This window comes from Taudactylus pleione, unplaced genomic scaffold (assembly GCF_031769625.1).
Source record: "Taudactylus pleione unplaced genomic scaffold, aTauple2 ptg000026l, whole genome shotgun sequence".
Taxonomy (NCBI): Eukaryota; Metazoa; Chordata; class Amphibia; order Anura; family Myobatrachidae; genus Taudactylus; species Taudactylus pleione.
In genome coordinates this window covers 24,018,580-24,044,430 of record NW_028284428.1, presented here as the reverse complement: position 1 = coordinate 24,044,430, position 25,851 = coordinate 24,018,580, and the positions used below count along the sequence as shown (strand labels likewise).

The window sequence follows — 25,851 nt, the reverse complement described above, 5'->3', positions numbered from 1 at the left end:
AAATACTTTATTACACACACAACTGCAGCATTTTCTTGAGAAGTTTTATCCCTTTTTCAAGCTTTTCAGTAGGTAGACCATGATGATGAGAGGTGTGTCAGGTATAAGAGGACACACAATTAGCCCACTCTGGATCATTGGAGAATACACAGTTTTTTTACCATGTGACAAAAACCTATGAATGCATTTATTCACTATTTAATAATTTTCTATTGTTCACCGCTATCTAATTATATGAATGACTCTCTGTTGCAGGAATATAATGGCTATTTTACAGTTTCTTCTTTTGCTCCTGGCAATAAATGAAGCAAATACTCAAAAGCCGAATATATTACTGCTCCTGGTCGATGATCTTGGAATCGGGGATGTTGGATGTTATGGGAATAATACAATAAGGTAACAGTTTGTTGTGTAAGGATGCTGATCTAATAGTAGTTAAATTGAGCTACCAATTGTGTAAGCATTAGGTCTGTAAATATTTTTTTGCAGCAATAGAGATTATTTTAGTAGCGTTGCTATTTTGCAATCTGGGGCTCATATAGGAGAACCAGCTAAAATCCTGCATACCTGCCAGAGCTTTCCCCTTGGTGCCAGCAGCATTATGCCACCCGCAAACTTTACCAGAAAAGTGCACATGCATGGCCAGCTGGCGCACATTTGTGTGCCCCTACAGTGGTTAGGCAAGGCCTTCCTGGCTTCAGAGGTGCTGGATATAGGAGAATACCTTCTTAAAGTGGCTTAACCAGTGAGGAACAGCACAGCTTTTCGCCACTTGGTAATTTACAGTAAGCCTCTGTCCACATAGAGGTTTATAAGGTAAGCCGAGCAAACTACTGGTTTCTTCAGTATTATGGTGCATACACACGGTCAGATTTTTCTTCAGATCTGAACGATAACTATTTATAAAAACGTTCAATCGTTCATATCTGAAGGAAAATCTGACATGTCTCAACAATACGCGTTCCCAATAGTCCGATAACGATATCTGACATCTGATGTGTTTGCAGTCAGATTTGGACGATTCCATTCATTTTAATGCAGTCAAAAATCGTTCATAGTTCAAATCGTTGGTCAAATCGTTCAATCGTTCATCTGACCGTGTATGCTCCATTAGCCTTTTAGTAAATTGAAAATAATCTGAGAAAAGCCTTTTTCTCCATTGAAAACACCAATTACTTTTCTAAATTTTTCAAATGATATGTATAGGCTGAAAAAAGTATTTTCTCTGTCCCCCTTTGACCATTGTTCAATGGACTATACCGTGCTCTTAAAGCATATAGTTAAAATGTATATTAATTACAATCCCATGATTCCAAAGTAAAACATACCTTCTTCTTAATAGCCAGCATTTTTATAAACTGTCTAAGTAAGTTTATTTCCATATGTTTTATATTGTACACAATTGTTTTTATGAGTGTAGGTGAATGATAAACAGTACTCACATTTTTATACTTTTATTAGACTATTTACATGGGATGTACAGTATGACAGTCATATTAGCTGTTTTCTTTTTTTTTTGTTTCTCCTTCATGTCTATTAAACCCAGTAGTCGGTTTTACACATGCTATAGGGCAAGAGTGGACAATAAGTGGCCCTCGAGCTGTTGAACTACAAATCCCAGCATGCCTTGCAAAGCTTTAGCATGGCCAAATAGCAAAACCGTGGCAGGGCATGCTGGGATGTGTAGTTTTACATAATCTGGGGGGGCCACTTATTGCCCTCCCCTACTGTAGGGGGACAAGTTAGTTCAACATGTTTCCTTTTGCTTGACTATTCATGTAAGTGCTGGACTGCACAGGATAGTACAGAGGTTCCCAAACTCCACCATTACAGTACAAGTTTTAAGGATATCCATGCCTGAGTCCTGAGCAATGAAAGAGACATACCCCCTATTTCCAGTCAGTAAAATGCTGTTCCAGGGGAGATGGAGCAACAAAGCCCCAGAGTAAGTACTGTTCTGCCTAAATCTGCACAGTTGGGATGTATACTTTTAAGTACCACAAAATCAAAATGTTTACAATGCGGCTGTCTACTCAAACACTTTTATTTTGTAAAATAGAGATAATAAAGTCTATTTTATACCTGAATCTCTCTTTCTCTCTTTCTCTCTTTCTCTCTTTCTCTCTTTCTCTCTTTCTCTCTTTCTCTCTTTCTCTCTTTCTCTCTTTCTCTCTTTCTCTCTCTTCTCTCTCTTTCTCTCTTTCTCTCTTTCTCTCTTTCTCTCTTTCTTTCCACAGCAGTCTTAACCTTCAGCCAGATTTCACCCAGGGAATAGCTGACCAGATAGCTAGAACCTTTTTGGAGCAGAAAAATTTGCTTCCATAGTGTGGTATGGTTTTTAATATACACAAATATACATGTCACACACACAAAAAACAGACATAAGAACATAGCTTATCTTATAGGTCGCAGTGGTCAGTTCAAGTAGTAGTACCTCCAGGTAGATCTGATATAAGTCTCTTTAGGATAGGTCTAGATGGTTTGTAGAGTTGGTGTAGCTTACCCAATGTGTTTTGCCCTTAACAAGGCTTCCTCACATACATGCATGCATGCATGCATGCATGCATGCATGCATGACCTGGGCGGTTGTCTCGGGGGCCCCCACTCAAATTGAATGTAGCGCGGTATGCAGTAGTGAGGTCTACACTACACACACAATAAACACACCGCCGGCGGCAGTGTGTTTGTTTTGGCAGCCATTGAGAGTCACACAGACTCTCATTGGCTGCTGCACCCATGGAGGGAGCTGGGCTGGAGCTCACTCATGAGCTCCGCCTTCCGGCTCCCGTAGTGGGTGATGGGAGAGACTGACATCTCTCCCACAGAGCCTGCCGGAGGAGCAGAATGCGGATAGCAGCGGTTGCTGCAGGAGCGGGGGATTCAGGTAAGTGTTGTGTTTTTGTTTTTATTTTTGTGTATATGTAAGGGGGCACTAGCACTTCATAGGGGGGCCACTACTGGGGGCACTGGCACTGCATAGGGTGGCCTCTACTGGGGGCACTGGCACTGCATAGGGGGGCATTACTGGGGGCACTATATAAGGGACACTGCATAGGGGGACTATATAAGGGGGTCTACTACTGGGAGCATTATATAAGGGGCATTGTATAGGGGGACCACTACTGGGGGCACTGCATAGGGGGGACTATTACTGAGGACAATATATAGGGGGACCACTACTGGAGGCACTGCATAAGGGGAACTACTACAGGGGGCACAGCATACTGCTACTGGGAACATTGCATAAGGGGCCTACTAAAGTGGGAATTGCAAGAGGGGCATTACTACTGTGGGTATTAAGGTGCATAGAAAGAAAGAAATGTTTCTAGGGTGACAAGAAACGGTGGTATCTAGGGGCCCCAACAAGTTTGTTGCCCAGGGGCCCCCACAGACCTTAATCCGGCCCTGTGTGTGTAAAATATATAATATATTTATTTATATTACACACACATATTCCAGGTCCCACTTGTATGAAAATATGGAGGAGTGCCTGGTACATAAAAGTGTTGTAGTTCAGCAAAAAGAACCAGCACATCCGCGTGTAGATGCAAAAAAATAATTTTTAGCAGCAGCATCATAAAGTGCATATAAGCAATGTGTGTACCACAAATCAATGAATCAATGGAGAGGCATGTAGGTGTAATGAGATAATTAGCACACGCCAGGGTGGTCATATGAATTGCCAGTCCGTCGTCCTCAATGGACAAACTCAGCCTCAGGTCCAACAGCTGTCTCGGCGTGACCCACACGCTTTCCTCAAGGACACAGTGACACCAGTACCGATCACTCCTTTATACCTAAACAATCAAGCTAAAACCAACTCTGCTGCGTGGGCTCATGTCCCCACCGCCAGCCACAGCAAAACCGGAAGTGACGTGGTGCAACAGCAGGGCTCAATGCAAACCTAGTTACAGGCAGGTACGAGACCGGAAGTGACGCGACGTTGTCAGAGCAACAATGACAACAAGCACCATAGAAACTCTAAGTGGCATATAAGCCAATCATCAAGCTCAGTGATACCTTGCTAGAGGAGTAAATATAGCCCACAAGTAGGTCCCCAATAAGAACAGCAATATCTATTATATAGCGTAACACAACATCAATGATGGGATGCTCAGTGAGCGCAACTATCAAAAAGGCAAAATGTCAGTTACCATAGTAACCCTCAATAACTTGATTGATAGGTATAAGGTAGTGCTCGTGCCAATGCACAAAATATTACAGTACAAACGTTATGGACAAAATGACAGAGAACAACAATACATATATATCAAAAAATCATATAAAAAAGTGGCCAACACCACAACAAGTCAATTAAAGAATTCTACTAAACACTGGTATATCTTAATATTGAGAGAAGGTTGCCTCATGAAATTACAATGGGGATCTGTATCACAAAAAACAGCCAAAATATTGTCCCTCATTAAGTTCGTTGGGTACAACAGTATTTAAGCAGTCAATCCAGAAGCTTTCTTTCTGTAATAGTAATTTATTCCTGTCCCCACCTCGTCTCAAAGGGTATATGATCTATTCTAATACATTTGAAATCCTTCATAAGATGTTTAGATGACACAAAGTGTTTTGCATCGGAGGTGTATTCACATCGACCGAGAGAAGGGCTTTTTTTAATAGATCGATGGAGAGCAGTCCTCTCCTTCAGAGCACGGATGGTTTCACCAACATAAAGTAGGTTACAGGGGCACTTGATCAAATAGACAACAAAACAACTGTTACAGTCCAAGTGATATCGAATCTCATAGTTAATGTCCTTCTTAGGATCCAAGTAATAAAATTTGCCAATTGACACATCCAAGGCATTTGTATGCTCCATTCTTGGATTGTAACCTGCTTTTATTTTTTATCGGAACTATATCAGATTTTGAGATTATATCTTTGATGTTACTGCTCCTCTTGTAACAAAAGAGTGGACTTTCTTTACAATAACGTCTGATGTTATCATCAGATTGCAATTTATGCCAGTGCTGTAGCACGGTCTCATGAATATGTTTAGAGACAGTCGAGTATGTTGTAGAAAAGACCATCCTAGTCTCTTCAATATTAGGGTTACCATCACCAAGAATATCATCCCGGTTGATGTTCATACATTTGTTTATGGCTTCTTCAATTGTATGCTTCTGATAGCCCCTGTCAATAAATCTCTGGCCCATCTTGTGCAAAGCAGAAGGTAAGTCCTCCAAATTAGACATGATACGCACCACTCATAAGAGCTGCAAGAATGGAAGCCCTCGCTTCAATGGGTCGGGGTGGAAACTTTCCGCCAAGAGTACAGTGTTCTTATCAGTTTCCTTACGGTAAATCTTGGTGGATAGTTTACCAGCATCATTAGTTATACAAACATCAAGGTAATTGATAGTGGAACTACTGTATGCCAAAGTAAATCTAATGTTGGTATCCAATATATTGAGAGCATCCAATGAACTGTGTCAGGAGTTCGACTCCTCCAGTCCACACTACAAAAAGGTAAACTATGTAACATACATACATAAAAAAAAAAAAAAAAGCTAAATTCATAAAAAATCAGAGGCAACATATGATGTTGATTTTCGTACATATGCATCAATAGGTTGGTAGGCCATATTGGACCCCATCGCAGCCCCCCTGAGTTGTAAATAAAGAATTTTCAAACAAAAAAGAATTTTTCCGCAAAACTATATCCAGCAAAAGTAACAAAAACTCAACATAGGGACCTTTGTACTGTGGAATGTCAGAGACCAAACTCCTGACAGATTCTACACCATCCATGTGATTAATGTTAGTATACAAACTTGTTACTGTAAATCCAATGTGACCAACAGGCTATATATGAGAGAGGGGATGTAGTTATATTACTGGCAGCCGCAAGGCTAAGGAGTTATGACAGGCATCATGATACCGACACCTGTCATAATCCTTGATGGCGGAAAACAGAACACCACGGGGTAAGTACAGGTGCCCGTTCTGCCGCAGGGGTGGAGGGTTAGGTTTAGGGCACCCCAGGAGGATGGAGGGTTAGGGTTAGGCTAGGGGGGTTTAGGGTTAGGCACCCCCCTGGGAGGGTTAGGTTTAGGGAGCGGGTAGGGGGGTTAGGGGACGGAGAGGGGAGGGTTACAGTACCTACCTCAGCCTGTCGGGATTTCAGCCTGTCGGTCTCTCCTTGATGGGATTTGAAGCGGCGCTAATACAATCCCATAATATATATATATATATATATATATATTTTTTATATAAAAATGTTTTCTTCTCTCAGGCTGATTCTAAGTTGAACACAATTCATCCTATTGTATCTACACTTATGAACAAAGATGTGGAACAGGGGTGGGGATTAGCATTCTTACATAGTGTGTGCTTCTCCATACTTTACTTTCATCTACTTCTTACTCCCCACTAGGGCGCCTAACACTTGGTTGCTTATGCTCTGTTGCGTATGTGGGTGTTATGGTTGCTAATGTAGCAATGTATATTATCCATGTCCGTGTCCTGCATTGTATTGTATTGTACTGTAAGTCACTGGTCACTTATTTGTTTATGTACTTTGTAAGGCGCAGCAGAACACTTGTGGCGCCATATAAATAAATGATAATAGTGTACTGTAGGCATTGTACAGTAACAGCATATAAACAAAACTGTGTGCTATGCAGAGCTGCAGAAACTTGCTGTTAAGTAGAAATATCAGACCCTCTAACATGACCCCTTCCATTCTGTACAAAATGCTCTGCTCCTGGACTTCCTTCTTAATTGATGATTGCAGCCACCTGTGCTGAAACACCTGTCTCATCTATTAACTAGTTCAACACAGGTTCCTGCAATCGTTAATTAGCAGGGAAGTCCAGGAGCAAAGCAATTTGTAACATGTGGAAGGGGTCATGTTGGAGGGTAGGAGGTATCTTTTGCAGGTGCCTGAAGCTGTAGAAATATCCATGCTGACACTGGGTCTCATTCAGACCCGCTCGCGAGCGCAGGACACTCGCAAGCGGGTCGATGGTCCCCAAATGCGCATGCGCACGACGGAGGGAGCTCCGTCTTGCACATGCGCGAGAGCCGCATAGCGACAGCCAAGCTGTCGCTACGGGTCTCGCACCAAAGGGGGCGTGCGGTCGATGGTGATTGACAGCACGCCCCCTTTGGTGGGCGTGCTGGGGGTGTGGCTGCCAGATGGAGGCGTTCCCATGGGAACGCCTACCGTCTGGGTCCGGCCCCACTGACATCACTAGTGATGTCAGTGGGAGTGATTTTGGCTCTGATAGAGCCAAAAGCACCCCTGGGCTTGCGGCAGCGAGACCCTACCGCAGAGTCTCGTCGCAAGCCCGATGGTCACGATGGTCTTGACCATCGTGACCATCATCATGGACGCTCACTATAGCTGTGGGTGGTAACCCACAGCTATGCGAGCGTCCAAAAGGCCGCTCCAAATTTAAATAGGACGGCCCTGATTCAGAGCGAGCGCTCTGGTCAGAGCGTCCGGCTCTGAATCAGGGCCACTGTTCCTTATCAGCATGGATACTTGCAGTGGCTCTTTCACAATAAAATAAAAAAATAATAAATAAAGGATCTATGCAGCTCTGAATATGGGTGCATAAAGCATATACTGCATGCAAGTTTTGCATGCGCTCATTTTATGGCAATTGCATCAGCTTCTCTGAGTGTATTTACTAATACTGCCTTTATTTGAGGTCTCTACTCCTTACTGGCTACCAAGTATATATTGAGTACTGCATGTGATTTTGCTGCAGGCGAATATTCGGATACAGGTAACTACTGTATGCTTCAGTGATGACATTGGTTTCCAGTGAATTAATATATTGCATGTTGTCTTTTCAGGACTCCTAATATTGATAGGTTATCAAAGGAAGGTGTAAAGCTCACACAACACATTTCTGCAGCTCCTTTATGTTCCCCAAGTAGAGCAGCTTTTTTGACTGGCCGATACCCCATCAGAACAGGTAATCTGTGCATACTGTATAAGACTTTTTAAATATGATGTTGCATTTTGAACTGTGTAGCTTTCGCAGAATTGCAATTTTTTTTATTAAAAAGTTGTTATTAAGTATGAGTCCTTCTTTTTTTTTTTTTTTTTTTTTAATCATTTTTTCTTAAAAAAAAAAAAAACTCTGCATACCCCAAGACTGCTAAGGATGAGTCTTAGGGGTAAATTTACTAAAGTGACAGTTTTTAGAAGTGAGCTTTAAAAGTGATGTTGCCCATAGCAACCAATCAGATTCTAGCTATTATCTTCTAGAAGGTGCTAATTAAATGTTAAGTATAATCTGATTGGTTGCTATGGGCAACATCACTTTTAAAACTCACTTCTAAAAACTCTCCCATTAGTAAATTTACCCCTTAGGGTGCATACACACCAGGACGATATCAGCATGATTTGGTGTATCGGCACGACAAATCGTGTATATTGCCTAGTGTGTGTGCACTATTGCGTGCTCCCACTGGTCACATACGTTATAGTGTGATAGGCTGTGCTGCACAGACAATCACATGATATTGTATGTGGCGCCATACATATTAATGAAGGACAGAACAAGTAATCGTCCAGGCTGAAGGCAAATCGCTTGCTGGACGCTTAGGTGTGTACCCAGCCTTACTAGTCCTCCAGTGAATACCCACTGATCATTTACCACCATGATCAGTGGAGATATATATTTTTCCTTTTTCGAATAATATTGCCACATTTTATTGACTTACTCTTGATCAATAGTGATCATTAGACATGTAAATAAAGTACATATTTGTATTGTGCATATTTGTATTCTTGGCGTACTCTATGCTGTATCAACTCATACAATTGGGGCATCATTTCTGTCTGCAGTCCTGCAGCTATTCAGAAAGATACAATACATCTTATCTTTTTGCCCCTCCCCCCCTTTCCAAGTTTTATTTTAGTAAATATGAGAAACATTTTATTCTACTGCTTATTTTAGAAGCAACTGTGCATACTGGCTTTTCTTAGGAAGGTAAAGAATCCTCTTTTTACTCAATACATTGCATAGATGCTGACATTCTGGCTGCACCTTCCGCGAGGGGGCAGCCAGATCGGCAAAATCGAGGGGTGGGCGGATGAGGGGGCGTGGCCACATGATCGCGTCATTTTGGTCCCACCCTCGCTACACAATGCCGAGATTTCCGGCATTGTGAAAGAGGGGGCGGGGCTAAAATGACGTGTTTCGGCGTGAACCCCGTCATCGCCCCCCACACTGCAGGGGATTCTCATACAATCGCGGGGTGGGCAGGAGGGGTCAGTGGCTGCCGGGAGGCTTGCCTGGATTTTTGGGAGGCTCAGGGACAAATCAGAAAGGTAGGCAAGTATGATACATTGCATTTCCTAAATGGTTTTCTTTCCCCACCTTCTCAGTTTTTTTTTTCTTCTCTCTCTGCAACCTTTACGATATAGTCATCTCCAATTTATTTATTTATAATGAAAACTGATGGAGGGGTGTGTAATCACTTAATGTTATCCTGTGCTACCGAAAACATACAATTTCCTTATATGGTCAGGAGAGCACTACTTGCCTTTTTTTAACCCCAAAAATGACACATGCAACTGTAGGAGGCACCACATTTGGAAGTGCCCTGCTCCCATTTATGTGGCCTGTTTTGTAATCACAAGACAACAGGGGCATCGCAACGTTTTTAGGTTGGGGGGAGCCAAGATATAATTGCATTTTGGTGTCCCTAATTCACTCAATGTTGCCCCCTCAGTGGCAACTGGAGCAACCTGTCACATCACCTACCTGAAGACCGAGATCAGTAAACCTTTGCTTTGGCTGATTTGGCCTGTGTGTGCAGACATTACTGCTCTCTCCCAGTCTCCTCACTCACAGACATAACAAAAACACAGCACTACCGCGCAGCTGCAGGAACACATGCAACCAAAGGCACACCCCTGTACAGGCAATTAAATCAATCAGCCCCGGGAGAGGAGGACTGTTACCCGCATAATGCCGAGAGTTGCAGTTTGGCATAGGCAATGGAGCTTTTTGTTATGGTGCACTAAACCTGGCTCTAGGTCTAGAGACCATTATGCAATGCAAGTCTGCAGACCCTACTCGCACCTAATAAGACTGAGCCCAGTGTATGCTCCATGCTATTCCCTGTATTATACACACTCACCACTGCAAATATTCTCTAGGTATAAACCAAGAAAATAAGACAAGGATGAAAAACAAATATACATATCAAATTCCGCAAACTTTGCTCTATATGTACAGACATACACTCACATATAGTGACTACAACATCAGACTCCACCCAAATACAGACATAGGGACTATGTAAAACAGAAAAAGATAGACAACTTTACCAAGGCGTAACTTAATCTGGCTGCATAGAATTGTCACAAGAAAACAAGTCACCCTAACTTGTCAGATACATATGCAAAACAATATGATAGAGTCCTTGCGCCAAATATTTTCCAATAAGTTCACTGTAACCCACTAAGTGTGGAGAATATTTGATGATGTAATCTTATATGGACGTCAGTGGTGCTCCACAAAACCATGAAAAAACAAAATAACAGTGTATTAGAATATGAACACGTGCATGGAGTCCACATAATGGAGACCAACTGAGAGACCCCTTAATGATAGTCCTCATGTGTAAGGTAGATAACTGAAACACCCCACAACGTGTCTCACTATAACAGCAGATGCTCACATTAATGCTACCTGTGGATAGTGGATACAAATCACATCAAGGTTTCTTTGCCCACACCCATGTGGAATGGTAAAGTAACAGGATGCTCACACAGACGCTTATTTGAAACACATGCAGTGAATCATAGAGAGGTTTCTTTTCCTCCGTCCTTATCACATAGATATTCCAAAGCGGATCACAAAAATATGAAAGAAACTTGATAGTGTAGTATTTAAAAACCACATTTAATCAATTGTAAAATGAAAACCTAAAAAGTGGGGATAAACCTCCGTACCAGATGGATAATAACAGCAGATCACATGGATATACAAAGCAGCACCGTGGTGGGACCCGGGTATTCCGCCGCCGTAAGTGTAAGCAAGGATCCAACTTGATACTATGTACTAAGGCAATCCTCCACCGTCACTCCTTCTGACATGTTTCAACACCAACGGGTGTCTTTTTCAAAGTGGAGTGATGAATACAATACTGGGACTTTAATACCCGTGAACCGGAAGTGCGGTACAGGAAGTGAGTCTCCGCTGTGCAGACTGGAGAGTAAGGAATACTAAAATTATACAATAAATCGGGTCAAAAGGAAATGATCCGCTTCCTTCTGTATCCTCACGGACTCACCATGTGTCCCCTATTCAACGGGGGGATGATTATGTGTCCGTGTGTTATTCTCAATAGTACCTTAGTACCTAGTATCAAGTTAGATCCTTGCTTACACTTACGGCGGTGGAATACCCGGGTCCCACCACGGTGCTGCTCTGTATATCCATGTGATCTTGGAGCAAGGACCCTGTCATATTGTTTTGTTTTGCAGACATAGGGACTTTATATCCCTCCAATTCTGCAAATCATGCAACAACTAATAGTGCAGTAAGTTTAGCACAATAGGTGCAGGGAATCAGTATGAATGACCGCCGGCCCTATGGCCGGTGGTTCAAAGACCGACAGCAGTGAAAATCCAAATAGGGGATTTAGGTAAATATAACTATCTCTACCCCCCCCTAACCCTAACCCTCCTTTAGGAGTGCCTAAACCTAACCCCCCCCCCCCCTCTCCCCCAAGTCCCCGCAGCCTAAATCTAAGTCTCCCAGGTGGGGTGCCTAACCCTAACCCTCCCAGAGGGGTGCCTAACCCTAAGTTCCCCCGGGAGCCCCTAACCTAACCCTCTCCTCCCGCTGGGCTTTCCACGCCCGCCGCCCGGCTTACCTTCGTTCGGTATGCCGGGCGTCGGGCTCCTGGCGTAGGTATGACAGGCATCGGGATTTCGACACCTGTCAACACTGCAGTACCCTGCCGGGATTTGACAGTCGGGAAGCCCGGCGGTTAGCACTTCGACAGTCTGCTTCCTGACCTCATTCCAGGTGCAGTATACATTGCAATCATGCCACACATGACTGTACACATTGTAATTATTATCAGACACCACTACACACACTATGCTGGGCTGGTTACACCCAGTGGAGGAAGATTACCTCAGACTTCCCTTTTCTAATGACAAAAAACAAACCAACAATAAAATAAAATGTTCTTATAAAAAAAGAAAAAAGAAAACCCACAGATTTGAGTAATATACAAATAGCTGCACATTTAAGTTGGTTTTGTTTGGTCCTAATCAGGGCCGTATCTACCTCCAGGCATCCTAGGCGTCTGCCTAGTGCCCGGCATGTCCCAGGGGGCCCGCGGCCCCTGAAATCCAGCCCTGAGTATTAGAGAGGCAGAAATCTCTTTTTTTTTATGCAGCTTTGTCTTACAAAGGCTGAGCAGTGCGCATGGTGTCCAGGCCAGTAATAGTGCTTATACTGGTGCTGCTGGGCTCTGTTAATGAGCCTCAAAACATCTCCCAGTCCCAGCAGAGCACCGCATGACATCACACGGCCCCGAGTCATGCTCTCGCACTGAGTCCCGGGAACACGGTCTGCAGTCAAGCCCAGGATCTCAGCCAACCCGGCCCCAACACAGGGAGACTTCTTGTGATACTCTGAGAGAGGACAGGTTAGTGATGGATTTTTTTATTTATTATATATAATATATAGGACACCTTCTGTAATAACTATGCATAAGTTGAAGTAGGTGTTGCTGGAGCAAGGTACACACACACACACACACACACACTATAAATATATTATATATATGTGGTGTGTATCTTGCCCCTCCAGCAACACCTACTGTCATTAATGCAGATATACAGTGTGTGTGTGTGTGTGTGTGTGTGTGTGTATATGTATATATGTATGTGCATGTATATGTGTCACAAAATTGATTGTAGTACCGGCAAACCACACAGTTTCTAATTGGCTCTGTCACACTTCCCACTAACCTTCCATGGGCGGCAGCCCAGATTCTCAAAAAACCATTAGGTGAAACGTCAGAAATAAAACCTGTTATGAGTGACTGGTAATGTAGTAATTTAACAATCACTGTAGCACACTCAGAATAATTAATGCGTACCATAATGGCTCTATTAAAAAGCGTATCAGCATAACACATTAAAATATATATATATATATATTCTATTTTATATAAGTCCCAAATTGACCATCACTCAGGAAGATTATACAATAGGTGCCCTCCACATATGTATCATGTATATAGTCTCCAATATTGACAGCACTCGTAGGACTTTCATCTTATATAAAGAAACACGCTCCCATGCGCATTGGATAAACCGTTTTCAATCCTCTATAAGAATTTTCGGCAACTCATTAGAATGTGTCTTTATATAAGATGAGAGTCCTGTGAGTGCTGCCAATACTGGAGGGATACTTCAGGTGCTGGCTGGAGGGACACCATGGGGGCTGGCAGGACAATGTAGCCAACTGTGTATGCACATATATTTATGAACTGAATGTGTATATAGTGCTATGGATTGTTTGAGGGAGGGGGACCCCAAGCTGGTGTCTGAATCTTGCCTAGGGCCCCATGAGGTCCTAATACTACAGGAGGTGACAATAGTATGTGTTGTGATTGGAAAATATGTTGAAAAAAAAAATAAATCTATTTTTCCATAAACTTTATCCTTTAGTAAGTTAGACATACAGGTGTATATGTGCATCCAACATAGTAATTACCTCACAGCTTCTGTTAATTATAGGGGGCTCCATTCTTCCTGAGCCTTAGCTGCCTGGCTCTGATGCATTCCTCCCTCCTATGAGGATGCTGCTACTCTCTGCTCCATAAGTCAGACACGCATGTGATGAACTCAACCAATAAAAGATCAGCACATGCCTCTCCGACCCTTTGTGCGAAGTCTCATGGGACACAGCTCCCAGTAATGCACAGTAGAGCTTATTTCCCCCTCATGCTAAGGACCTGGAAGTGACGTGTGAGGGCAGAAGTGCAATTCCATACCAATAAAGTCCACCTAAAGAAGAAACTTGTACCCTTGCGGGCTTGCTTCAGGTGCTGTGGCTCACTTTGCCACTGTGTGTGTGTATATATATATATATATATATATAATATAGAGAGAGAGATGAGATCTGAAGGCGCTAGAAAGGTGCAAATATATAAATGTGGGCACAGTGTTTCTTAAGTCAATTAGTTCCTTGTTGCGGTGAACACGTCTTTAATTAATTTTGGTTCCTGGGACCAATGAGGGTGGATTCTTCTTGTATCAGTTCTAGGGATACCCCATCAATGGGCTAAATAAAACTTCCTGGAATTGGACCCTCTCAAATGTAGCTTCAAATCCACATCAATTGTGTGCTCAGGAGAAATCTTCCATTGGTAATTGAAGATTTCTCCTGGGCATACAATTGATGTGGATTTGAAGCTACATTTGGATCTTTAGTCTTTACATAAATTTGCGGAGCAATTCTCTCATTCTGATACAGTATTATTGGCCACATTTTGGGACATTGTTCTCTGTACGAATCTTTGGAGTAATTTGCCCAATTTTTTGATTGTACCCCTGAAGTCCCATGTTGGGAACAAAACGCATAGGGTCTGTTTTGGTGCCAAAATAAAGATATATTTGAACGGTATCTCTCAAGTCGTTGGTGGTACAGATTGTACCATGTGTATGCAACATAACCCTAATCCTCCCTCCTGGTGCCTAACACTAAGCACCCAATTCTAACCATTGGGGTAAGTGCCTAACCCTAACTCTAAAAAAAACAAAAATCATTATTTGACCATTTGTATGTCGACCTTTTTACCCTGTTGACCTGCTTACATGTCGACCTTTAGTGTGTTGAACTTTTGTCCTTGTCAACCTTTTGTCCCTGTCAACCTATTGCCTGTCTAACATCTGGTGTCTATCTAGAATGATATTGTCTACCTTTTACTGTAGATCTTTAGACCGGATCCCCCCATTGATGGGGTATCCCTAGAACTGATACAAGAAGAATCCATCCTCATTGGTTCCAGAAACCAGAATTAATTAAAGAACTGTTCACCACAACAAGGAACTAATTGACTGTTAAGAAACCGCATCTACATCTATATATTTGCACCTTTCTAATGCCCTCAGATCTTTTTTATTGTAAGTTGTTTTTAGGAGCCCACTAGCAGGGGTTCCAATTTTAGGTGCTGCTTGTTTTCCAGCGCAAGATAAATGTATTGTGTTTTGTGATATACTGTATATAACACACTGTATATAGAAATCTAGAAGTGATGATAGCCAGCACGTGTGCCGTACACATTAAGTTTAAATATGTATAGTGTTCATTCTAGCATCCTGCACCTGTCACAACCCGTGCAGTTCCTCTTTCCTGCCTGGGGAAGTGATCTCTGCTCTGGTGCTTCTAACAAACACAACTGATTCAACAAATGGCTAAGATACAGAACAAAGGGTCTGATTCAGACCTGGATGCTAAGACCGCGATCACTCGCAGTCAAAAGGGTTCGGGTATGCAAATTCCGCGATCGCACTGTGTGGCATAAGGATGCCCTCTGTCTTAGAGAGCAACGGCAGTGAGCAAACGCAGGTGTATAAAGACGTCCACTTTCCTTTTCTTTAAACACATCATCTCCAGGAAGTGTTTGAATAATCGGTAACATCGAGAACCATCGGAGCTGCACGTAGAGCTTGCACCCTGCCGCAAGCACTGAGATCAGTGCTGACTGCAATACAACCAGGTGACGTGTAAAATTACGCCTCCATGCTAATGATGGGCGCCCTTTAAATGCGGTTTTGACGCCCAGACACGCCTGCGTTTGCACCACCACTCCCCCATTCACAAGCACCTTCCCCTGTTACCACCCACAAACGGCACTATCTGTCACTCAAGGTAGCGCTCAGTCTTTGTGCTACGAGCGCATGATTCTTGATCGCAGTGATTGGCTTGCATACGCGCACTGCGATGCATGTGCACAATGCGAACCATCGGTAGCTACGAGCGAACGCATCTTATCGTCCGCGTCTGAATCAAGCCCAAAGTGTGCTAGAAGCACCAGAGTGCAGAGTGACACCCCAGGCAGGAAAGGAACTGCATGGGTTGTGACAGGCGCTAGAATGAACACTCTATGTATGTGTGTGTATGTATGGTATGAGATATATAATATTATATGCGCGCACCCTGGCTATCATCACTTCCTCATTCTATATACAGTGTGTAATATAAATATATATACATGGCTGTCGGGACTGTTGCATGTTATTCACATGGTGATATCATGGAGCCCGTATTGTGTTGGCTACGATAAGTATTGATGTCTTTATATACTTAAACTTATGGATGGCTTGTTTCCCCTGCTACATCATGGATATTAAATTACATTTTTTTTGCATTGGAGTTTGCTGGCCTATATTCCATATTGGATAATAAATATACACACGCGCGTAACTAGGTATTTAAAGGCCATATAGCAAGAGCTTGTAAGGGCCCCTATGTAACACCCCATGGTGAAAAATGTAAATAACACATGTATACACTGTATATAGAAATATAAAATGAGGAAGTGATGATGGCCAGGGTGCATGCAGTACACATTAGGTCTGCCACGTGCTGCAAAATTAGGTAATCACATTTGCTTCATGCCTTATTTTTGATCTGATCAACGAATGGTGTTATATATAGATATACAGTGTGTATATGTATATATATATATATATATATATATATATATAAATATATACATATATATATATATATATATATATATATAAACACCTCAAAATCCCCTTTTAATTTCTTTATTTCTATTAATATTTTATCTGCCTGTACAATGTGTTTCTCTACCAGAGCTTTCTATAAAATAAGAAGTATATTCACAGCAGTATATTGTTAATGATTTTTATTCATTTCTAGCCATGTGGGCTGTGAGCCAATGTGCAATGTTGTCCTGTTTAGTGTTGCATGCCAATCCTTTTGTTAGTTCATTGCATTCATTAGTCTATAAGATGTGACACATGCATGTTTTTTTTATATTTAGGCATGACTGGTTATAAAGGTAATAAAGTCCTAATGTGGAATGCCGTGTCTGGAGGACTTCCTACAAATGAAACAACATTTGCAAAAATATTGAAGGAACAAGGCTATTCTACAGCAATCATTGGTGAGCATTAATTGAAACATTTAAATTATTTCATTAAAAGATTAATATACACTATGAAGGTAAATACCAAAATTACCAAATTCCTATCCCTTCCTTCTAGACTTGTTGGGTCAAATTGATTTCTTCATGATCAGTTAGAGGCTTATTCTGTTAGAGCCAAGTTTGGCAGCTGAATTAAGCCAAAGATAGGCTATAGCTGGGCAGTAGGTACACACGTAAAGATTTTCTGGCCAACCATCCAACTGGTTGATTAGTTGGAATGAAAATCTGTCACTTACTTTCATACCTCACCAATCAGCAATTTGCTCCCAAATGCCGGAAAATGGACAAAAACTGTTGATTAAACATATTGTTTAGATCAAACCTTTAACAAACTTGTCTGAACGACCAATTTCATCTATTTTCTGGCATTTAGAAGCAAATTTCTGATCATCAGTTACACCCATACGTTACCAGATTTTCATTCCAACCAATCAACTAGTTGGATGGTTGTACAGAAAATCTTTACGTGTACCCAGCTTTAGACTGACAAAGTTAAACAGACAGGCTGCTTGCTATTATGTTAGATGCAGTAGCAGATTTTATTGAAGGGTTGCTGTCCCCCTTTAAAATTGACCAAACCATGTATGTGCACATGCAGTGGCTGCTTTCACATTGGAAGCGCTTTCTTCTGCTAATAACATGCAGGACAGCCAGTCCCAGGGGATGTGCATTCTCTCCCTGGGACAACCAGTCCAGACTGCAATCAGAAGCAAGCACTTTCAATGTGAAGATGCTTCTGCTTTATTATGCCAGCCTTACCTAGCTTCTAGGGGCTGCAGCCATTGGGTTGGCACCCCACCTCCCCATAAACATGACGGGCCAAATGTCGGAACAAAGCAAACGTATGTTTTTCAGACTCAAAAAACTCTCACAATCTAAAATCATTCAGATGTTTTCACATTTTGAAGATAAAACTCAACCAATGTGAGTTTACTGCTAAACTCTCCCTTTTTCTAAACTCTCACCCTATTACATTTGGGCCGACATCACAGAACAGTGCTAGAGAGCAGGAAGATCAGTGTGGATGCACAATATAGTGTGGGATGCCTCTCTAAGGGCATGTAGTCAAGAAGCAGACAGTCAAAATGCCGACCGCTGGCTTCCCGAAAGTGAAATCCCGGCATGGCACTAATGATAGGCATCTAAATACCGATGCCTTTCATTAGCCACACGCTGCGGGGGGGAGGGTTAGGTTTGTTGACTCCCGGGGGGACTTAGGGCTAGGCACCCCCACGTGAGGGTTAGGCTAGGAGAAGGGGGGGTTAGCGTCAGGCACCACCGGGGGGGGAGGTTAGGTTTAGGTATCCCCCCGGGAGGGTTAGATCTAGGGTGCGGGGAGGGGGGATTAGTTTTAGGCCTCCCTGGGGGGAGGTTACGGTTAGGCACTAGGTGGGGAGGTTAGGCATTGGGGGGAGGTTAGGCACCCCTAAGGGAGGGTTAGGGGTCTTGCTCACCTCAGTTGGGATCTCCATATACCGACCTTCTAACGCCGTTATTTCATCCGCCGGGCTTAGGTAATTCATACCCATTCCCTCTCTAAGCATCCCACAAGTTGCAAAAGGATACCATTGGGACATCAACTGTGTTGCCTCCTTGGCCTTGTGTCCTGGGGCGGCACCATTCACACTTGTGATGGCTTTGATATCATGCACAATAAGTTTTTTTTTTTCATCATATCACACATAAAGAAAATATTTGCTATTTTACTGGATTATGCTACCCACAAAATATCCTTTGTTGCCATAGTGTAGCATTTAAAAAGTTTACGTTAATTAAGGGGGTGTTCAAAAAGTATAAGCAGATTGGCAGTAGTGATGTTTTAACTGTTTCCATCATAGGAGTAAAACATCCACAAACCTGCATATGTAGGTGTATTCCCCATTCCACATGGCTGTTTCCTGAGATCAGAATGAGGGCATGCACCCTGAAATGTATTTGGCTGACAATTACATTGTACAGATGTTAAAGCAGTGCTGGCTCTCATTGGTTGCATTTTGCTGTAGCCTAACTGTACAGTGCTATGGAGCATACTAGTGCTATATGAATAAATGTATACAAATATTATGTCATTTTAAATTGAATGGCCTTATTTTATCCTCCTCTTCTTTTTTTTTTTTTTCTTTTTTACAGGAAAATGGCACCTTGGGGTTAACTGTGAATTGAGGAATGACTTTTGCCACCATCCATTAAATCATGGGTTTGATTATTTCTATGGTACCCCTTATACATTTGTAAATGAATGTGAAGTCTCAAGACCAAGTGAGGTTGAAGTGGATTTTAAACATAGATTATGGCTTTATGCACAGATTTTTGCTATTGCACTGCTCACACTTGTAGCCGGCAATTTATGGCATTTTATCAACGTTCCCTGGAAAATAATTTTTGCTTTCACCCTTTTTGGCACAGTTTTATTTATGTATTGGTATATAGCCTTTGCATTTAAAATCCACTGGGACTGCATATGGATGAAGAACTTTGAAATTGTTGAACAGCCAATGGATCTGGAAAATAAAGTTGGTCAAGTAGTTAGAGAGGCCAAGTCATTTATTAACAGGTAATGTGTGCACTGATGTACATTGCACTTTTGTAGCACAATAAAATTGTGTTAATATTTAAACTAGTTAGACTATACATTTATTCAATTTGCAATGTGTACTAAGTCACATGGTCTGTAAGATTACATCAAAAATATTACCACTAGACCCTTGTTTAATACATTACGTAATCATTTTATAATATATATTTAACTAAACCTAAAAATCACAGTCATGAATAGAATAGGGAGAATAGTACATTGGGATGTTGACCAATATTGAAATTATCGTTTCTGGCTAAAAAAAACTTTTAGAAAGGAATATTTTGATTTAATTAATCAATGATAAACTAAATATTCTAATAGCAATCTAATATATATGTTTATGTAAATATTTTACTAATAGCATTCACATATGTAAAGGTTGCACACTTTCAAAGAAATTGAGTTGTTTAATATTCTGTGTGCATTACGGTGCAACTTTTGTTGCTGGCTATCGCTGTCTTCATTAAGCAAAATATATAGCATGTTTAGCCAAACATTAACAACTTTTCTTCTTCAGAGTCCCTAGGGATCCATAGAGATACCATGGGGTAATGTGGTTGGAGAGATCCAGGCACCAAAAAACTAAAGCTTTCCGCTCCTAGGATGCACTGGTTCCTCCTCCACATATACCCCACCCCTAGCCACAGGCCGTCAATTGCTCGTTTGGTGCGGCAGGATCAAGACGCACATTTTTGTAACAGGGAACTGCTTGTGCATTTATTTTATTTCTTATGTTTTGAGTCAGCAGTTCTCAGTGTCTGTATTAAGATGCAGATAATGCGACTCCATCTACCTCTGCCAGGCCAAAACATCAGAAATTGTTCTGGTGATTTCGGCGGGTCTCGGCTTGGCTTGCTAGCAGCGACACTGAGACCTGGACTACAACTGGATGCACGGAGATGACAGGTAAGGTGATTCCTCGTTTATGGAGAATCGTGTGTGGAAGTCCTTGCTTCTGGTGTCAGAGATGCACCAGAAGCCGCTGCAGTCAGGGCCCGGGATTGTCCACGTCCTCACTACACCATCGGGGCCTTATCATCTGACGCCGGGGATCGGCAGCAGACGTGATCTGCTGCCATGAGGCCAGCATACCCGGATTGTTAATGCAGCTTAGTGGAGGTAGGCACTCCCCCGGCAGCTTCTCCCACGACCCATACGCAGCCTTCAATAAGGTTTTGCATGTCTGGGTTGCTCCGCCTACCCTTTAGTGTACATACAGCCTACAATCGGTGCACTACTGTTTGTCTCAGGAGGGTTGGGTCAGTCTCCATGTATACCTCTCCCGTGGTTAAGGTATACAGTGCTCTATATCCTACCATGCCTTGATTTGAGTAGTTGATTTAGAGTATATTGCAATTATATGGTGATTATTTACATATGCATTGTATGTGACTGTTTGCTAGCTGCTGTATTGATACTGTCCTTTATTTCTGACTATCAATTATAACTATCACTGTGGGGGAGTCCACAGCATGTTATGTTTGTACCTCCTATGCATACTTCTTGGGAGAATGTTTACGGCCACTCTAGTCAGAGTATGGAACCGTCAAATGTTAGTAAGGTTATTACTAAGGTGTCTAAACGCAAATGATCTGCTCAGTTATGGATTCAGGCACATCCTTTAGAGGAATCTGATAATGCGCATGGTTCTTCTCCAGAGTCTAGCTCGGGGGAGGACCTCCATCCACAGTGGATGTTCCTTCTTTGGTGATGGCGGTTAACTCAGTCCTAGATATTTAGGATGATGAACCAGCTTCTAATAAAAAGGCTCCATTGTTTAATCACCTCCGAAAGGGGGTCAAAATATTGTTTCCTATATCTGAGCAGCTCACTGAGCTTACCGAGGTGGTATGGGGTATCCCAGATAAACTGTTTTATGTCAATAAAAGATTAACATCATTGTATCTTTTCACAGCTTCTTCATGTACTAAGTGGGAGGTTCCTCCTACTGTGAATGCTCACGTATTGCACTTAGTTAAGAATGCTACATTGCCCATTTCATCTGCATCCTCTCTGAAGGACGCTACCGACAGAAAGATTGAAGCATGTCTTAAGAAAATATTTTCAGCTTCTAGAGCGGTTAACTGTCCAGCTATGGCTGGAGCCTGGGTAGCTAGAGCTGTTGAAGAATGGACAGGGGCATTAGAAGATTTTCTACCAGATGCAACCAGAGAACAGATGATGTAGATATCCCATCCACAGGAAGCAGCTTCCTATTTGGGAAGAGCTGCAGTGGATGTTGGAATTATCAGCAGCTTCAGTAATAGCACACAGGGCCCTTTGGTTAAGATCCTGGAAGGCTGATACAAGATCAAAAAAGTATCTGGAAAATTTACCTTTCCAGGGAAGGATACTTTTTAGAGCAGAGTTAGACGAGATAATATCTACTCTGGCAGCTTCAAAATCAGCAGGGTTGCCATCCACGCCTATAGTAAAGTCTAAGCAGTTTTTCTTTTGGCCCTTTTGAACCCAGGGAAGAGCAAATGAATACTCCTTTCTCCAAAACGACTAGTCTTCGCAAAACTACAAGGCGACAAACTAGGGGATCAGGGTCGACAAAACGTCCAGTTTCTAAACAGGGCGACAAACCTTCGGCCTGATGGGACGGGCCTCCTCCTGGGGGAATCCAGGGTGAGAGGCCGACTTTTTAAATTTGCGGATCATTGGCTTCAAACGACGATAGATGCCTGGGTCAGAGAAGTGGTCTCTCAGGCATATGCCCTCACTTTTAGGAGGCATCCTCCCCAGAAGTTTCTTTGTACAGATCCCCCATCAGATGTGGTCAAGGCCTTGGCCCTTCAGGAGACTTTTCAATCTCTACTGCAGGGAGGAGTAATAATCCCGGTCCCGGTGTCACAACAGGGAAGGGGGTATTATTCCAATCTGTGTTTGGTTCATAAAAAAAATGGGTATTTTCGCCCGATCCTGAACCTCAAAACCCTCAACAGGTTTATCCATATTCCCAAGTTTCATATGGAAGCTCTCCGGTCAATTATTTTGGCAATGGAGCCTGGGCAGTTTATGGTTTCCCTGGACATTCAGGATGCGTATCTACATGTTCCTAATACGTCATCCCACCGAAGATTTCTACGATTTGCTGTTCTGCAGCAACATTACTAATTTCAGGCACTGCCTATTGGTCTGTCAACTGCCCCTTGGATCTTTACCAAAATTATGGCAGTCATGACTGCTTACCTAAGGGTATCAGAATACTTCCATATCTGGATGAACTTCTGATATCGGCACAGACTCCAGTTGTTTTGCAACACCATCTTCAATTGACAATAGCCTGTCTACAAAGGCATGGCTGGATCATGACTTGGAAAATATCATCGCTTCTTCCAACACAGCAGATGCTCCATCTGGGAGCATTTCTGGATTCTCGGGCACAAAGGGTGTTTCTTCCAGAGGACAAGATTACAGTCCTATCATTGCGGTTACGGAAGCAGTTACTCAAGCTACTGGTATTCATTCTATCAGCAATGCAGATCCTGGGATCAAGGGTATCCATCTTTGACATGGTGGGGTATGCTCAGTTCCATTCCTGGCCTCTGCAAAGATTGATTGTTCCCCAGGTGAAACGGACAGTATAATCTAATAAGGTCCCAGAGGATCCTTCTCGCTCTGAAGGTCTGCCTCTCCCTCCTGTGGTGGCCGAAAGAGGAACATCTGCAAAAGGGTGTCCATTCTGGATTCCAGATTGGTGCTTCTCACGGATGCCAGTCTTCACGGATGGGGGGCAGTGACAGGTCATCACTTTTCAGGGAAGATGATGAGATCAGGAAAGTCAACTGCCAATAAACATTCTGGAATTGCAAGCAGTATACAGAGAACTGATCATGACACAGGACCTGCACCAGGCCAGGCTGGTCTGGATCCAGTCCAACAACACAACTACAGTAGCCTATTTCAATAATCAAGGAGACACGCAAAGTCTTGCTGCAATAACGGAAGTGACAAGAATTCTGATTTGGGCGGAACATCATCTCCCGGCCATCTAGGCAATATTCATACAGGGAGTTCTCAATTGGGAAGCAGACTTCCTAAGTTGTCAGGACATATACACAGGAGAGTGGTCTCTCCATCTAGGAGTGTATCAGCTCTTGGTGAACAAATGGGGTCTACCAGAAATGGATCTCATGGCATGACATCACAACCACAAGGTTCCCAGGTACAGGTCCAGAGATCCATCAGCAGTATTTGTGGACGCACTGGCATTAAGATGGGACTTCAAGCTGGCGTATCTCTTTCCTCTGATTTCACTCCTCCCAAGAGTTCTCAGGAAATTCAAGCAGGAAGGCGGAACAATAATACTGGTTGCTCCATCTTGGCCCAGTCCTCACCCAAACACGGTGACAATACATTCTATTAGATCTGTAGGGCCATCGTGGGCATTTAGTTGTGGTGCCTCTGCTGGGCAATTGTGCAAAGCAGCCACATGGTCTTCTGTCTGTATTATTTTTTGGTTCTATGCCTTTGATACTTTTGTCTCTCAGGATGCTTCCTTTGGGCGATGAGTACTCCTTTCTGCTCAGGAGCGTCCCCCACCATAGGGGAACTGCTTTAGGACATCCCTATGATATCCCTAAGGACCCTGTAGAATAAAATAAAATTTGAGATATGGTAGACCTACCTTGATAACAATTTTTCTTCGAAGTCCACAGGGTCCAAAGGGCACCCACCCTGATGCCCCTGCCTTCATTAGGTTATTTTTTCTTACAGGCCGGATTCCCTCATCTTGCATGACAGTGTTTATGGTGTACGATTGTTCTTCCTTCTCCTCTTTCCTTCTCCTGCCTTAGACTTGGTTACACAGCTGAAGGCCTGTGGCTAGGGGTGGGGTATATGTGGAGGCAGAACCAGTGCATCTTGAGAGCTGTTTTGGTGCCTGGATCTTTCCAACCACATCACCCCATGATATCCATGTAGACCCTATGGACCTCAAAGAAAAAGACTTATAAAAGTAGGTATACCATAACTCTAATTATCTAGATGGCAAAATTATTAATTACATAAGTAATCTGGATCTCTTTAAATCTTTTAAATTCATATATATTTTCAAAGATTGTCTGGATGGAGCACAGTATATATAACTTATATTTACGACTATATTTATATGAATGGGTCATGCCTGAAAATTAGGGAAAGTTGTCATCAAAATACATACCCTTCCTTGAATAGGGCTGCTTTCAGAAAGCATGGGTCCCAGTACAAATAAAAACAGTCTGCCCTTTACCCCCTCAGCGTCACACCGCTCCCCCCCCCCCACACTCACACAGTACTGATGTATGCCACATGTCCCTCAGTTGTCCTCATAAACCATATCTGCATGTGAAAAAACAGTTTACGACTGGACTCATGAGTGTCAGTGGACCCCCTGTCAGTTCAGCCCTCTATATGAATGCCCCCTGTACCTCCTTGTTGGCAGCCCTGTCCTTGAACAGTCTTGATTTTCACAGCAGGACAGTCTAGATAAACAGCTATAAGAGCAAGTTTACAAATATATATTCAGACATTTTAGCAATCATTGTATTTTAATTAAATTATATATTGTAGTGTTATCTGAAATACAGATCAACTTTTAATATTGCTTTCTACTGCTGTCACAGGTAGAATTAACAAATTATTCTATCCAAGTTGGCCTTCACTATTTATTTACAATTACTATGTGAAGCTGCTTTGATGAGATGTGTGTGTGACCACATGAGTCAATAAGCCACTAACATAGAGATCAGTTTCATATTTTCTGCCTCCCTTCCTAGTACAGATGGAGTCTCCCATATACAAAATTTTGGGACCAGGGGTATTTTGGATATCGGAATATTCTATATTTTGGAATATTTGCATACCATAATGAGATCTTGGGAATGAGACCCAAATATAAACCCAGAATGCATTTATGTTTTATATACACTTATACACATCCTGCAGGTAATTTTATACAATATTTTGAATAGGTTTGTGGCTCAAAGTTTATGTGCATACATGAAATTCAATAATGTTTCATTTACACCATATACACAGAGGCTGAAGGTGATTTTATAAAATATTTTTAATAATTTTGTGTCTTGAAAAAAGTT

The 25,851-nt window shown here is 42.3% G+C and overlaps 1 protein-coding gene across 1 annotated transcript in view; it reads left to right on the top strand.

The window, feature by feature from the left end:
* The first annotated feature begins 262 nt into the window (after nt 1–262).
* The window catches only part of LOC148539268 (arylsulfatase D-like), a 70,027-nt gene continuing 44,438 nt past the window's right edge, over nt 263–25,851 (top strand). The window contains exons 1-4 of the mRNA XM_088451529.1: nt 263–396; nt 7,819–7,940; nt 17,029–17,151; nt 19,324–19,747. Of these exons, the coding sequence (XP_088307655.1) occupies nt 263–396; nt 7,819–7,940; nt 17,029–17,151; nt 19,324–19,747 (803 nt within the window). The remainder of the gene's footprint in view (nt 397–7,818; nt 7,941–17,028; nt 17,152–19,323; nt 19,748–25,851) is intronic.